The 16,940-nt window shown below is 42.0% G+C and overlaps 1 protein-coding gene across 2 annotated transcripts in view; it reads left to right on the top strand.

Moving 5' to 3' along the window:
• SUDS3 (SIN3A corepressor complex component SDS3) overlaps positions 1-16,940 on the top strand; it is a 204,677-nt gene that overhangs the window by 37,627 nt on the left and 150,110 nt on the right. For both annotated transcript variants that reach the window (XM_078667091.1, XM_078667092.1), the window contains exons 5-6: positions 958-977; positions 12,193-12,349. In XM_078667091.1, the coding sequence (XP_078523217.1) occupies positions 958-977; positions 12,193-12,349 (177 nt within the window). The remainder of the gene's footprint in view (positions 1-957; positions 978-12,192; positions 12,350-16,940) is intronic.

The raw sequence follows: 16,940 nt of genomic DNA, 5'->3' as shown, positions 1-16,940 counted from the left end.
GTAATTGTAGCTTGTGAGACTTGTGTGGGAGCAGAGTGAACTAGTGTCTGTAGGCTTGCTGGCCTTTGTAAAACCTGCACAACTAATGATCATACCTCTTCCTTCTCTCCAGTTTTTGCTATTGGAAATGCCATCTGCCTCAGCATCATGACATTATGTTGCAGTGCACAGGTGGTTTTATGTGTATGCAGATGCTTGTTAGCAATAACAAATCATTTGCTGATTTTTTTTCTACCTATTGGCTTTTCAACTGCTTCTATATATTGCTAGTTTCTTGCTTGATACTGACTGGGACCAACTAGATACAAAGCAGTGTTTTTGTGGTGCACCAAAAAGGACATTAATGCCAGAACTGCTGCGGTCCCAAGGTTTACCTCGCTGATGAAGCCCAAATTGCCCGAAACATATCTGGGGTTGCATGTGTTCCTGCTCAGATGGGCTGTGGTTAGCCGATAAGGGTGGACTTTTCCATTTTGGAGTAGATACTACAATGATTTTCTGAAGGTTGCTTCTGGTGAGTGAACAAAACATTGGAATGGAATAGTAGGAGTCTCTGAGTACCTACTAGGACTTCGTTAAGCATAGCTTTCTTTATTTCAAAACTGTACTCATTTTATCACACTAACAAGGAAGAACTGAAGCATCAGCTTTGCAGAGTGTAGAATTTGTGTGATTACTTAGCTGCTGCCTAATTTGATTGTGTCCTCCGGTGGAATTAATACATCCAGTTGTGTTGTATTGTATAAAATACCAACGTGACAAATGTGCGAGTGAAAAAAGTTAAACAGTTGCTTTTCACTTGGTGTTTGATGCAGATCTTGTAACCATGGTGGTCATACCTCTCCTTGATTTGTCAACAAAAATTGATATATTGCCATTTTAAAATTAATTTTCAGTTTAGAGATTTATTTTAAATGAACACATTCTGTAGCATTAACTATTTTTTTCTGTTTGCAGAGCTCTTCCTGCACTTGGAAGTAAGTATTGTTATGTACATTCCCCTATTCCTCTTCGTAAATGCTGTTTAGTTTGTTTCTCACAGATTCTTTGAGGGAAGTTGTTTTTTGTTGAAATATGGGTTTGCAAACGTGTCCTTGGCAAAAGCAATTTCTGGTAATGGAAAGTTTAACTTATAGTGGGCATTCTTTTCCTATTTGTTGAGAAATGTTTAAGTGTCTTTTCCGCCATGTTTCCTGCAATCCTTCTTCAAGGCATATGGTTCTTGTAGGAACCGTTCAGTGTTAACTGCCATAACCCCCACCCTCCACCCCCCAAACTCCTCAGTACCGATTACCTCAGCCATTTTATTTAAGGCTCAATCATGCAGCCAGCTACATTGAAAGCTGGATCTTACTTCAGAGAGACTAAATTCACTCATTTTCAAAGTTCTAAATCAGCAAAGTTTCCAAATCTTCTTGAACTATGTTGTTCACACTCTGAAGCCTTGCAAGTCCTGCTAGCTCGTCAACCGGACAATGTTGCAAGAAGCTTTAATGGTTTACAGTTTTCCTCTTTGGCTTGAAGCCAGCTTCTAGGGTAATAATCATTATAATGAAGTGGCAATAGGTTATCTTTTTTGTCAATACCATTTTTTAGGACTATTGCCTTCTGAGGCCCTCTTTGTTTCATCAGCAATGTTGGAGATTTTCCAATGCAATCATCCTTTTGCATTTCCTGAGTCTCTTATCGAATGAAAGGCAATAGTTTTTTTAGCTCAACCCAGCAACTTTAGTTTATGGGAATTGTTGCTGAGAGTGTCACCAGCTTCGTGAACCACAAGAACAGTTTTGTATCGTGGGCATGATAATTTAGCATTTTATGTGTTCTCAAATGCTCATTTATAGATCAGGCCACTCATTTGCATGTTTGAGAACAGTGGAAGCAATACTACAGTCTGCTTTGAACAATGATATATTAGTCTTCAACCTCCATTGCTGCAGCAGCATCAAGGGGGGTTCAGTGCACAAGCTCCGGAATCACCAATAAGCATATGCAACTGCAAATGGACGCGGTGCACAGGGGTTCAGGTTATGCAGTCACCACGAGGGATACTGGCCTCAAACTCGGTGAGAGGGCAGATCGACCTCAGGGACCCTCGGAAACCCACCTCCTGTGTTGCTGAAATCTTCGTAGTGTGCAGGAGCTCAGGAGCAGCAGACCGATCAGTTGTGGTTAGGTGCCTTCGAAAGCAGGGGAGTGACTCCTTCACTCCAAGGGAGATTCTTCAGTTATCTTAAGTGCACCACAGGTCCTGCGTGGAGCCTGTATGGAGCAAAGGCACAAACTAAGCTTCGACGGTAAGGGGGACTAAGCCGAACCCAGTCGAGGTCCAGCGAAGTCCAGGGTGTCCAGACGGTCAAAGGCCAGTGGTTTCTTCTTGTAGAATCTTGTCCATGTAAAATCGAAAGTCTTACAGCCAGGTAAGCCCTTTTGTACACACAGGAGAGGGTTGAACAGATTCAGGGGACCCTCCTAGGGGAGGGGCAGGACAGAGGGGGGGGCTACACCCATGTCCTTTGTCCAGTTTCGCGCCAGAGCAGGACCCAATGCCTCCCAGAACTGGTTTGAGCTGGTCACCAAATGTGATCCACGTGCAGACTTTCAGCCACTCCGAGTGCACCCACCCAGCCCCAATACACTAAACCCTGTCAGGGAGGTGGTCACACTGCCCTGTGACAGGATGCCTATTGTGCTGCCTTCCTCTGCTCGAGCTTGGCTCGGCAGCAGGAGGCCAGAAAAGTGTCTGTTGTCGGCAGTGTCCATTTTGTGCTGTCCAGGTCAAGAAGGCTGGCATCGGATAGACCAGTGACCCCACGAAGCTAGCTTCTGAAGGGTGGAATCATACTTCCCACACCAGTCACTGGTGTGGAGGTATGATTCCAAGGTGTTTAATACCAAACACAATATGTTTCTATGCAGCCGTTCATGAGATAGCATTTACCGCGAGGTTATAATGCACCTCTACCTCCATGTCTGGCTAAGTCACAGACAACCCTGTAGAATAGTCTGCGAAGAGAGAGGCTCTGCTTATGCAGGAGCACCCACTCACATAAAACCCAGCACCATGCCCTCAGGATTGTTAAGGCCTGCTATAGGGGTGACTTATACGTTTTAAGTGTAGTGACAAATAGATATAGTGCAGTATCAGACCTAGAGTTTCATTTTGCATAGCCTCTCATGGGTGGCATAATACATGCTTCAGCCCATAGGAGGCCTTTGCGGTACCTATGCCCTGGGTACATGGGTACCATATACTAGGGACTGATAAGGGTACCCCAGTCTCCAATCTGGAGTGTACCAATGTACATGTTTGTCAATTTAAGGGAGAAAGCAGATAGACTGGGGTCCTGATTAGCAGGATCCCAGTCAGACTAGTCAAAAACAGTGAGACATCAAGCAAAAAGTGGGGGTAACCATAAAAAGCAGATCCTACTTTCCTACACATATGAACAAAAAAATCTTATACCATTTATTCTTTCCATAACATTCTACAGCTGTATAAAGTCTCTACATTCTTTAACCATGAAACGGTGATTGAAATTCTACAGAACAAAAAACTTTTAATGAGAAGTTCAACAAGGTTTCCTCTCCCAAAACAGGGAATGTTACAATGGATTTCAACTTGTATTTCCTTCTAGTATTAACGTCCTTTCTGACACGGAGGTCAGGCATCTTAAACTAGGGCCATTAGTGGCCACTGTGCACTCTTTACAGGTTTGTCCCCTGTAGATATATTCAAGGCAGCAACTTGGGCTTCAAACTCCTACCTTTGCTAAATTGTATTGCCTGGTTGTCCAGCGGAATGCTGACACTGCAGGTGGACAGGGTGTCCAATATGTTTTCAGTAATGTGAGCTTCTTTTCTTCCCTTGCTTTATGCATGATGTTGGATGATACGTAGGTAATCTTAATTTATCATTTAAATCTATGAAGGATACCAGTGCAGAAAAATTGTAGGTACAAGTAATAACCCTGTCGTCTTTGAAGCCCAGTTCTTCTCGATAGGATCTTTTTTAATATTCATAAATACTGAATATATCCACCCGAATGCAAGATCCCAGGTCACTTATAAACTCCTCAATCCTAGCATGGAATTAGACATTAGTTCTTTTGTTTTGTTTCAATGAATAGGGACAAGTTTCATATGCGTTTCTCATAAAAATTTATTCTTCTGTCAGTTCTCTTAATTATTTTTTTCTTTTCTGATTTTCTGTCAGGAAAATTTGTAGACTGGGTAAATGTGTGTTTTATCATATGATCTCTTTATTTGGGCATCTTTCTGAGGAGATACAGTATTTTCCTTCATAGGCTTAGGCATGTGAATAGGAAATGTTTTCTTGCTGTTGATGGCAAAAGATCTGTGACCTTCAGCCCAGAATGTCTGTGGTGTTAAGAATTGGTGTAAATAACCTGTCATGGGGCAGCAATGCATAAGTCACTCCTTCAGATACTTTGAAAGGCTTTTCTGCACTATTGTAAACCCCTCCAATGTAATGGAGGCATATGGCATAGTGCCAGGACTTCATAGGAGATTGGTTGTCCTTGATATTGGGATGGTATTTTCGATTTCCGTACTCTTTTTATTGTAAAGCAAGAAAGTGCCTACACCTTAGGGCCAGAAAACAACAGGCTTTCACAGTGTGCAGGCATTTTTAGGGAACCTAAAAAAGGCATGCTTCCATAGTTGGCACAGAAGTCTACTCCAGGTGTTTCATGCCAGAGAGAAGGCAAATGGTTAACACTGTATCTCTTAAGCGATAAATAATGCTGAACAAACACTACTTACAGGTACGGCTTTTCCTCTAAAGCTAGTCAGAAGGAAGGAGTGCTGTTGGGACCAAGTAAGAGGTTTGCATGATAATTTCAGCAACTAACAATACGGTATGAGACCGCCATTTGTTCTACAATAAGAAATACAAGAATACAAAGTTTGATGCCTCAAGAACCTTATGGAAAAATTGGACATTCAATATGTTCTGACAATCCAATTGCTGTGATGGTTTGAGTGTGACAGTACCTCACAATAACTGAATTTGAAACTAGAACAGCCAACAAGACTACATCTGCGTACTTCATTGAAGTCCTTCTGGTCAGCAATGTCCCGCCTTAGGAGAAAAGAGTTACATTGGTCTCCTTTTTACTCCTTTGCTCCTGATTTCTTCGGGCTTCGGCTTTTCTTCAGTATTGTGTTGGTAGAAGCCATTGTTTAGTCTCTGGCATTCCATAGGAAGTCTGTTGGTCAATCTATAGAGACGGCTTTTCCCTCAGAACAGTTGGCACGATGCTGTTTTTTGAGGTTAAAGGAGAATTAGTGAAACTAGATAAGAGTTTCTGAAGTGGTTGACAAACTCAGCAGTTTTTAGAGCTTTATCAATCGATTTAAGTAGGAGAAGGCTCTGATGTGTACTTGTGTACTATTGAAAGTAATTGCAGGGACATTACTTAATTAGTTGTCGGTTCTTTAGTTGACAGGCTGAAAACTCATATATAGATTTCAGAAGGACCATTGTCTAAAGTTAAATCAGATACTACATCACTTGACACTGAATATAGAAATTACATTTGTGAATTATAAGGATTTATGTTTATGCCCTAGCGCATTTTGTAGTGTGAATGTTATGCCTGGATTTTATTTGGTTCTACCAGCCTTTTGAAAGACAGCTGCAGATATTGTACCACTACAGGAGGGTAGAGTGGCTGTGCTATGAACAGAAAAAAACAAATGTCAGTCTCTTCTCCTATTATTCTAATCCTCTTTTCTCTTGGTGCTCATTTCATGGTTCTATGAAAAAGTTTTTACCAGAGTAAGAGTTTTTGGGAGCATTTGGGGCAGATATCATTCTGCTCTCGTGGAAGAATTCGACACCTGACAAGTGCCTCGTCCAGCCTAGCGCCATTTGGCCCCTAGGTCTGCACTTTTTCTGGAGTGCTTCTCCACGCAGGCAGAGGACACTCTCACAGAAGACTGAGTCACTTCCTCAAAGTTGTCTTCATCGCTCATCCACAGGAATGGGGTGCAACAAGCAGCATTCTAATATGTTTAATGTTCATTGGTGTTTCTTAGTATTCTCCCCAGCATCGAGGCTCTGATTGGACAAAGAAACCTGCTCTGTTGAGGAAGGCTTTACAGGGGCCTCAAACCAGTGCCTCCATTTCCAAAGAAGCCATGTCCATGTCCACTTTTTTTTTTCTAAACACACTTTATTGTTTTTTTATTTTGTCTAACCTTTTATAGTCATGAATACACTTGGTACATTGTTGTGTTAGAAAGCAGATATCATACATTTGGAGGCACCAATACTTTACAGCTGGTAATCTATACTGGGCTTGCATAGTGTTAGCTATGTATTCACACTTCAGAGACATTCTTTTAATACAGGCATTAAAATAACTAGATGTAATTACAAGTTTGTTAACTTTACCCACCCGCTCTCCCCCCACCCTCTTATCTATGTCAGATTATTTACTACTGTGCAGCTTGCCTCGGTTACCTTGGTGCTACATGTATGGGCAAACATTGCATTTGTCATGTAGCTGTGTGTTAGACCTGTTCCTGGGTTGGGCCCAGCTGTACGGTGTCCGGTTAATAGGCGTCTCCTATGTGTCATGTGTTACAGGAAAGGGTGTGGGTTCAAGGGCTTTGAATGCTTCTAGCATGAGATCCCAATCCATAGAGATTTGATTCTTTCTCAGTCCCCGGGCCTCTTCTCGTTTAATGACTGCTCTCTGTCCCACCCCAGCTCACCACCTCGCCAGGCCAAGTGTGGACTGCTGGAGGCCTGCCCGATTTCCATCTCATTCTTATGGAGAGTTTAGCTATGAGTAAGGCTAGGTCGGTGAAGCGGAACTGAACTTTTTGCGATTTTGGACGTTGATGCATACCTAGTATGCAGCTTCCAACGATTTCTCTTATAGTTTATATATATTATGCATGAATTCCGTCCAGAACTCACTGAGGATTGGGCAGGACCACAACATGTCTATAATGGCAGCTTCTTCTACTTTATATCTGGGGCAGTGTTTCTGTGTAGTCGAGAAAATACACTGTGGGCGGTGTGGGGTGAGGTAGGCCCTATGTAAGATCATGTACTGTATAAATTAAAATTTGGCATAGCGTGACACCTTTTTGGGGTATTCTAATATGCCGGCCCATTCCCTGTCAGACAATTTCCTCTCTATGTCTCTGGATCATTTGTTACGTAGTGAGGGAGATCCCTGCATGTGCCCGGGTTCCCTTGTAAAACCATTTTATGAGGTGGCGCCCTTCCCCCATTATATATATCGCCTGCACCAGTTCGTGTGTTGGAGGTTCTTACCTGGTTGGAGCCAAGTGTTTCTTAACATAGCGAAGTATAGCAGCATTGTTCATGTACAGGTTGCCTGAGCTCCTATTCTCCATTGTGAAGTTCTCATGGTCCATGAGGACTCCGATGTGAAACAGTGCCCCTATGGTGTTGATTCCTTCCTCAGACCAACTGAGGGTATTCCTTTTGGTGATCAGGCCGTTAGGTGTGGGGAGTCCTAGCAAGGGAGTGTTATTGGCGTATGGGAGACACTGGTGCATGTATTGCATTGCTTTTTTCCAATCTGTAAGTGCTGTGCATAGCAGCGTCGGTGCATCTTGAGGGATTTTGCTTTGGGGTAGTAGTAGGGTGTGCAGGGCTCCCTGGTTACTGTCTTGTATAGTATATCCTAGTTCGTGTAGGTTACGTCCAGCAAGCCAGTAGAATAACCATTGGAGTTTGCTTGCATAGCAGTATGCGCGGAAGCCGGGTGCTCCCAGCCTTCCTCTGTCTGTCTCTAGTTTTAATTTTGCAAGTCCCACCCTTATGCTGCTGGTCCCCCAAATCAAATCTGATAATAGTGTTTTGAGTGTTTTAAATAGAGTGGTAGGAATCAGTACCAGTAGATTGGTGAAGAAATATAAGAGGCATGGGAGACAGACAACTAACATACAAACCACAACATCGTCATCTTTGTTAGTCCAATAGAAGTAGTACATGGAAAACTCTTGCCCCATCCATATCTAGAAGGGTAACCTTAATTCCAGTCCTGGTCTTTTGAACTACTTAGTTTAGAATACATGAATTTCGACTTTAAAATAGGTGCAGAAAATTGTAATGCTAAAGCAAGACACAGCACTTCCAGTTGTACTAGTTCAATATTTGTGGTGCGCCCCTAAGTCCATCTATTATTGATCAGGCATTTGCTGTAAGAGTATATTCCAATCTGACCTCTACCTCAAAGGCTTGGGAAGCCATGGCTTTTCTAGCAGAGTGTGCGCCATATCTCGATGAGTTTAAAACCAAGCCTATCTCTACTTCACAGAACTTAGTTAAGTAATATAATGTAAGCACAGTGTTGCTTCACAGCAGGTATACTGCATATATTCAACCTCTCTGGATTAATTTCACAATTTGACTATACACAACAGATGCACACAAGGACCACAGATAATAAAAGGTGTAATGCTGCATGATTATATCATCATAATGTGGTAATAATTAGCCCGTGCAGATGGTGCAGTGCATAAATGAGTGATGAATGTGTGATTTATTTACATAAATACAATATAAATTTCAGGATGTTATAGCAATTATCCAGAAATAAAGTTAAACTCTAGGTCTTGGATCTTTGATCAGAAGGTTTTTCTTGGACAGCTCTTAAGTTGGGTCGATGTTTTGACCGTTTGCAATAGTTGCACATATCTTTTCAGGACATAGACCATCTGTCTAACCTGAGATCAAACTAAGGGGCACATTATGATGGTGGACGGACCTGAGTCCGTCCGCCACCATAGAGTAGGAGGGACCGTCCGCAGGGGCTGCGGCGGTCCCTCCGTGCAGATTAGGATGTGACCGCCAGGGTGGCGGTCACATCCTCAATCTTTAACATTGCGGCGGGTGCAGCTTCAAGCTGCACCCGCCACAATGTTAAAAATGCATACATTGCATTTGTATGCAGCAAGCGGCAGGCACCGCACGGTGCCTGACGATTACTGCATACAAATGCAGGGGGGTACCATAGGTACACCCCATGTGCACCCCCCACCCCCCCCTTCACCCAGGGGGCCCGCAACGGAAAACCTGCCGTGGAAAAGCATTTCTTTTTGGGCATCCTAATATGGCTGACGGTGTCTGAGAGACACCGTCACCATATTCGTGCTTTCCCGCCGCGGTTGTAAGCCAACCGTGGCGGAAAAGCTGCGGACGGAAACCAGGACCCACCAGCCATCCTAATGTGGCGGTGGGTCTTTGGTGGGTCCGCTGCGGTTTTTCCGTATCCTCCGGGCCGGCGGTGGCTTCCGCCTGCCCGAAGGATGCGGAAAAACCGCTATCCTAATCAACCCCTAAGAGAGGGCTATTTGATCATTCTCGCAGGCTACTTCTATCTAGGTATTTTGTGTAGTGGAGACATACTGTATCCCTCCATTGAGTCCTATGACGATGCCATAAAAAGGTAATTTCTTTTTTCTCAACATGCACTAGAGCGCCAGTGATAAATAACTGAAATTAATATGAATAGACAAGGTGTCAGTGAGGGCAAAAATCTGTTTCAGATTGCATGCAGCATTCTTGAAGAGTCACGCATCTGTGCTAATACCTGTAGCTCACAACAGATACGTGTGTAGCAAGTGTTTGAGGCCTTTCCACCTTGAGCAGTACAAACAGGTTAAACATTCCCTGAGGCACCAACTAAGAAAGGACAACACAAACAAAATAAGTAAACCCAGCTTAAAGGTTTCTAAATAAATTCACTTTGCAGACAAATAATCACATTTGTTAAGAGTAAAAGGCAGCACACTAGTTGGTGGATGAATAGCAAAGAAAAAGGTGGAACTAGCTGTGATGTAGTTAGAAAATGTGCATGTTTGAATGGGATTGGTGGAAAGTTACAAAGTATGTGCTGTTTTCATCTCAATTGCAAAACGTTTTTTTACATGCAATGGGAAGGCTGGGATGAAACCAGAAGAATAAGGGTAGAGAGACAGGAGTCATTTTTAAGCAGTGCTCATTTGAAGTGTATTTCTGCTTAAAAAGGCAGGTCAAAATTTGTGTTTAGGTGGATTTTTTTCTTTGTATCGGCTTGTATCATGCCCTTATCCTCCCTGATTTAAAAGTTCATATTAGTTTAAATCACTTTACCAAATGACAAAGAAAGTACTTTGTTAAACATCAGTAGGCAAGTAAACATGTTGATGGAGTGCAGGTTGGGGCTGTTTGGTCTCAGCCATAATTTCTTTAATTCTGAATAGCTTTGTCTATCTGCTTGCTGAAAGTGATCTTCACTAATAGTCCCTACCCTAAGAAGGATATCTTTACATCTTCCACTTTGAAGCAGGTACCTCAGACATCAAACTTTTAGATAATAGCCTCCGTTCCTAGTAGATACAGACCTGTGGGGTGTTTTCCTAGTGTGGAACTGTCTCCTCCTCAGTGAATGCAAAATCTGTGTGAACTATCCGTGCGGTGCAGAGGTGAGGGACACTAACACCCTAACCCTCAAGCAGGACCCTCTGGGTCATCCAATGTCAGAAAAAATCCTAATCCTGTGCACACGCTAAAATCATTGATACGCTATGATAATCTTATATCACTATTTTATCATACATATTAGAAGTACATTGATAAAAAAATACATTCTGTTTTTACTTTTCAATCAATGTACTTCTAATATGTTTGATAACATAGTGATATAACAGTATCACAGCATATCAATGATTTTAGCGTGTTCATAGGATTAGGATTTTTGTAGCCTCTGTTCCTGTTACCTTTAAAGGGTGTTGAAAACATATGACTGAGGCAGGAATTACATTGTTTTGCTCACACTTGTTGCCTTTAGTTTATCAAACACTGAATCCCTATTTGTAACCAAGTATGAGGTTTTGTGCCATCATCCTTACTTAGTTCCTTCTTCTTTAACATCTTAGCACTGGGGGTACTGATGTTAGTTGTAACTCGCTTCTCTCAGTTACCTGCCTAGAATCCATCCAGTCTACCAGAATGGGTTTAGCCATCTCCCGCCGCTGAGTAACCTATGGCACACCTACCTTTCTAGCCTTCTAGAACAGAAAAGGAGAGACTGGCCAAGCTAGTAGCCAAGAAGTCTGAAAACTGGACTACTGTCACTGTAGTCATTGATGCAGACTGAAAGTCCATCTGAAGTCTTGGACATTGTGACATTAATGTGTTTGGCTTCATCAACTCCAAAAAATAGGCTCAATTCATTTTCTAACAATGTTACAGGTATCTTTTTGAGGCTTATCCTTACCTTTTTATGGATGTGTTTCTTATCCCTAAATGAATGCTTGTCCTAGCTACCACAGCGGTAAGGATGTCCTGCTTTGAAAGTGCATTTATCTGGACTTTTCAAGTCTTTCTGGAGCCATATTACATATAGTGCCCCAGGGGCGCAAAAGGCGTGTGTCCCCCTTTTTTCATCCCGAGCCACTGTGGTATCACAGAATGTGGCGTAGACTCTAGTGCGCCCCTTTCTTTAATACTTAAAGCCATGAGACACTTGTAGCACCAGCGCAATCTTCAGATGGCATTGCCTCATTTTTTTGCATGGGGGCGTAGCCCATTATGAATAAGGGCATCAGTTTGATTCTGTGCAAGCACCATATTATGGACGCGGGCACAGAGGCAAACATGCCTTGAGGAGGCGCACTGACAGTGTGCCACAAAAGGTTGGCATACTGTCAGTGCACCCCCACAGACAGCACCCTGCAAGGGGTCCCATGGACCCCCAGATATTCATTGTTTTGGGGTGCACTCTCCCAGTATGCTCCTGGTCGACCTATTTAAAGATGCAGCATGGCGCAGACTAAGACAGTGTCCCCAATCACTAATATGGGTCCCGGTTTATTTGATCTTGTAAGGTTCGAAACCAAATGATCTGTGTTCTTCCTTTAGGTATGCAAGCAGTGCCCATGCAATCAAGGATATATTTTGCAGAAATGTTGTCAAAATAGACCTAAAGCAGATGCCTGATTCCTGGTCATGATACTGTGCAGAATTACACTGCAAGAGAAAGGAATAACTGTAATTGTGACAAGCACTGCTATTTACAAAGCTTTTAGATGTTTACTTAGATGGTCCGAGGTAAATTGTTTCTGAAATAGTAGTTCTCCTTTACAAAAATGGATGACATAAGTACATTCGTATTCAATCGTATTCTTTCTTTGACTTAGACTGAGCAAGTGGAGAGGAACTACATTAAAGAGAAGAAGGCTGCTGTGAAAGAGTTTGAAGATAAGAAAATTGAGCTGAAGGAAACTTTGATTACAGAGTTAGAAGAAAAGAAGAAGATGATTGAAAATGAGAAACTCACCATGGAGCTGACTGGAGGTAAAAACAGCAGTAATATTCCTACTTCCAGTGAATTTAGTAATGACCCCATTGTGTATGTTTTGCCCCAGCCTTTCAATTAATTAGTATTGATAGAGGAGGACATCTTTTGGCTCTTTCCTCTCTCATAGAATTTACATAGTCTTTCCAATTGGTTACATCCATTACCAATTACTGCCCCTTTCCTTTTCATATCTGTCCTGTGTGAGCAAATTCATTAAAGCTTTATAACTCCTGAAGTGCTTTTTTTGTAATTTCCTCAATGTACCGCTTATAACCTGTGTTTGAAGAAAATTATGTGATGACATGGGTCTGCCTAATCATTGGGTAACTCTAGATTCTTTCCTCCACTACGTTAATTCCTTCCTTCCAGATCTTGTAGTCATTCTTCCAGTCATGTGATTAACAATATCGAAGCTTATCCAATAGTAATCTCTGTGTTAGACCCTTTTGTATCGCTTGAAACTGGCAGTGTGAATGAATTTGGATAATGGTTTATTCAATTAAAATTATTAGTGTCAGTCATTGGTCACTATTTTAGACTTGTGTAACTCTTTAATGTCTCAATGATGCCAGGATAGTAGAACCTCTGTTGCTTAGTGTCAAGACAGATGAGCTGCAGCGGAGGATAAATAATTCAGGATCTGTCCTTCAGTGTTCACCCCATATCTTCTGACCCTGCTTTGCTTTTTTGTATTTCTTCTGTATCTTCCTCCATGCAGGGAATCACCATGACATTTTTCTCATATGTCTAATAGTTAATAGGTTTTCTTGGCGTCCCTTAAAATGTCTTCACTCTGTAAATTATATTCAGTTGAGTAGGATATAAAATGCTTAATAATTATGTTTTAACACCATTGTTATATACTTTTTGCCTCCGATTTCATAAGGGGGTTAGGCTTGCTGGGATCTGGAGTGGTTTAACTTCTTCTAGGCAGCCGTATCTCTGAGGACCCAGAGTGGTGGCAGGAATTAGTGGTCTGGCTTTGTGAGATGCCTCAGCCTACAGAGGTCTCATCTGACCTTTGAGAGATCGCTGGCTTAGTGTCCGGCAGTTCTGACTGCTGAGAGCGAGAAGTGTGCTCCGCTGTGAAGAGCATGATCGATTATAGTACCAGCTGGACTGCTGGACTGGGGGAGCTAGATGCCTGGCTTTGTGCCTATAGGCCCTGACTAAGGGGAAACCCCAGAGCCAGCAGTGTGTGTGTGTGATGTACCTGAGAGTAGGTAGTGTGCTTACATAACTTCCTACCACCATTTTGTGCTGCCTCTGGCACATTAACAGTGGGAAGCTGGTGCTCAGGAGCGTGTGGTATGTATGTGCCAATGGGCTTGGGTGAAGGCACCTGCTCTGTGACTGGCAGGAGAGTATGACCCAGGAAGTGAAAAAGCAGACCGGGTGAGTCACAATGGGTCATAAAGAAGAGAAGAGGAAATGAAAGGGGAGACTACTTTGCCTCAATATGAAACTTTAGAACAGTTGAGATGCTTCCAGTTGCAGAGTATGATGGCACGTGTCTAAACCCCTGAGGACATGACTTCTTAATATTGGCATTCCTGGGTGATTTTATATGAAACCATGAAAAGCAATAAAAAAAAGTCCTCTCTATTGTCATTGCACATCCGTCCATGAACATGAGGATTTCAGAAATCTTCGAGGGTCAATGAAACGGACCACTTGTTGGGGAGACTTTGATCACACAGCTTGATTTTGATGGTAAGGAAGAAAGAGTTTAAGTTGTGAAAGATTTCTGTACTGATCTGTACGGTATCATAGATTGAGTTTGTGGGAGACCCCTGTGAGAATTGTAAATATCTTTTTGGCGTCTTGATGAAGTCCACTGATGGTTTCCTCATTTAAGTTATATCGGAGGGTGAGATCTCATGCATGGGAGCCCTATCACGGTTGGTAAGGCTGATAGGCTACCTACAACAGGCCAGAGTGTGTCTTCTGAATCTTAAGGGGCAGTAGTGGCAGAACTAGGTTATCCTAGCAAAATGGAGTTGGTATTGCTTAGGAAGAATAGACGTCTGAGCACAATCTTGTTATTTCCGGATCACATTCAAGCCATTCAGGAAAGGAATAATGATTTACAGTGTATTAACCCCTTCCGTGCTCCTGTTGGCCAACGGCCGACGAGAGCACTTCCTCCCCAGTGCTGCTGACGGCCAACGGCCGACGCAGCCCTGCCCACCCTTTAGAACGCCCGCACCACGGCGGAAAAACTGCCACGGTTAAGGCGTTAACAAGCGTTGGCAAAAGCTGTAGGTTTTGTTTTTATAAAGTGGGTGCTAAGCCATTGTCTTTGCCAATGTCTGTAAAGTGTTGTTAAAAAAAGTAGAAAAAACATCATTGCAAAATAATGGATAAAAAAGAAAACTCATATTTTGAGGTATTGCAAAACTGATCACTGAATTGATGCTTTCAATTTTTATAAATGTCTTGGACGATTTTTTCATATTTCACCCATGAAATTGTTCAGAAACTAAACAGCGTATTGCACGCGATCCAGCTGAAAACGAACACCACTCTTCAGTTCCAGATATTTAATTGAACTTAACATCTGCTTGAGAAAGTGTCAGAATATAAAGGAAACTGCTTGCTTTTTACTTTCTTCATGAACAGGCACTGGAAAACATACCCCAGCCATTTGGTGGACTTAAGCAGCTCAGACAGTAGATTTAGAGGCCTCTAGGAAAACACATTGGTAGTCACTCTTCTGCCTCAAGCACTGGCTGAGTGAATGCAGTAGTCTGGCCTCCCCCCAGGATGTCAATGCTGACATGGCTTGGGCTTTTGTGCAACATGTGCAAGAAAGATTTAAAAAAAAAAAAACACCCAACCCTGTAAAGTCTGTTTTCTAGTCAAACTGGTTCTGCAAAGCACAGGCAGCTCTTGGTAGTTCGGAGTTAACTAATCTGAACTTGAAACTCATTGTAATCTAGATTACATTTTTAATCAACCCAAGAGGGTACGATTCATCTGACCTAATGCAAACATTTCCTTACAATTTCGATACTTCTACCATTCTTTGTCCTGTGGAAGACTCTTCAGATGAGCTATCAATATGGCCAAAACGTCGACACAGTTACTATATTTACAGGACACTGATTGTACAGAAGTGCAGTGCCTAGATTTGCATTATGATCAGGCTGTTAGTATTTTGTTCTTTTCCAATTTCTTTGTTGTGCACTTTCTTTGTTTTATTTACAGGTCACTTACACTGTTTTGTTACATAGAGCACCTACTTTACAAATATTCTATTAATGTTTATTTATATCTTAGTTTGCTTCATGTGAATACAAATTTGTTTTGAAAAATGTATTTTTGGGCATTTATTTCCCATTGGGACCTTTTTATATAAGTTTAGGTTCCCCACCTATTAAACCTGTTGCTTTGCTTTTATTGATGCGCTGGGAGTTACACTGATTAAAGGGGCATGGGAATGGGACAGAGAAGTAGCACATGGGGACAGAGTATGAAATACATGCTCAAACAAAAGAAAGCATTTGTTCCCTAATGAGAGATGTGAAGGATGGAATTCAAACCAATCAAAAAGGAAAAAGGCTGCTTTTTAAGAGAAGGACAAAAAAAAAGAAGAAAAGTCATCAAATAAGAAGCAAGCAAATTAGATTGACTAGAAAGCCAACAAATGATAAGTAGTGAGTTGACCCAAAGACCTCTCGGTTTTGATATGTGCACAATAGGTCTTCAACAACAGACAGCTAAGAGCCGTCTGTAGGCAAGACCTACAAAGGAACTAGTCCAACTGAAAAAGCAAGCATCTTATCGCACCCCATGAAGCGCAAGGCCTTGCACTTTGGTTGTCGATGACAAATGGATTTTTCTATTATCACGTCATTCTGAAACTGGAAGCAGCACCGCAGTAGGACTGCAGAGCCTACCACTAATATACATTGGACTCTTGCTTGGTTAATTAATTAGTGTAATTCTCCAACCTTACCCAAGGTAGAGTCTTTTGTGCTGAATCTTCTGGACTGCTAACCAGGAGGCTTGACTCTGACTTTAGGCACATGACTTTAATTCTGTTTCTTTCCTGCCCGCCACACCCCACACCATTGGAGGGGGGTGGGATCTACACTAGATGGGAGAGCCCAAATTACAATCTTGATTTTTGATCACAAGATGGCTATTTTATCCAGTTGGAGAATGTTATGTGATAGTAATGTGCTGTGTTATGTACTGAGTTTCCCTTACAAGATGTTTGATTCCAAAAAAGGAGAATATATTTCACATTTGAAAGAATATTTGATCTTTTTCCTTGGCTACCTCTGGTATTCTCTTAGCAAGCTTCAGAAGCCAGCTGTTATCGTCCCGGTTATTCTTATCTTCCGTTTTGTAGTCTATAAGCTTATACCACCTATAAGTCAATGTAGGAATAGGGTTTCATTACAGGTAGTCCTTGAGACATTTTTTGCCAGATTTCTTAGGATCAGAAATCAAATTGACTCTTATTGTCACATCACAAGTGTTACGAATGTTTATTTCATTCCTTATAACCACAATCCATATTGAGTCTCTTCGCAGCACATTGCTTACTTTCGACAACTTCCATTCTTACCGTAACCT

The sequence above is a fragment of the Lissotriton helveticus genome, chromosome 11 (genome assembly GCF_964261635.1).
Source record: "Lissotriton helveticus chromosome 11, aLisHel1.1, whole genome shotgun sequence".
NCBI classification, from domain to species: domain Eukaryota; kingdom Metazoa; phylum Chordata; class Amphibia; order Caudata; family Salamandridae; genus Lissotriton; species Lissotriton helveticus.
This window is presented reverse-complemented; position numbering and strand designations above follow the sequence as displayed.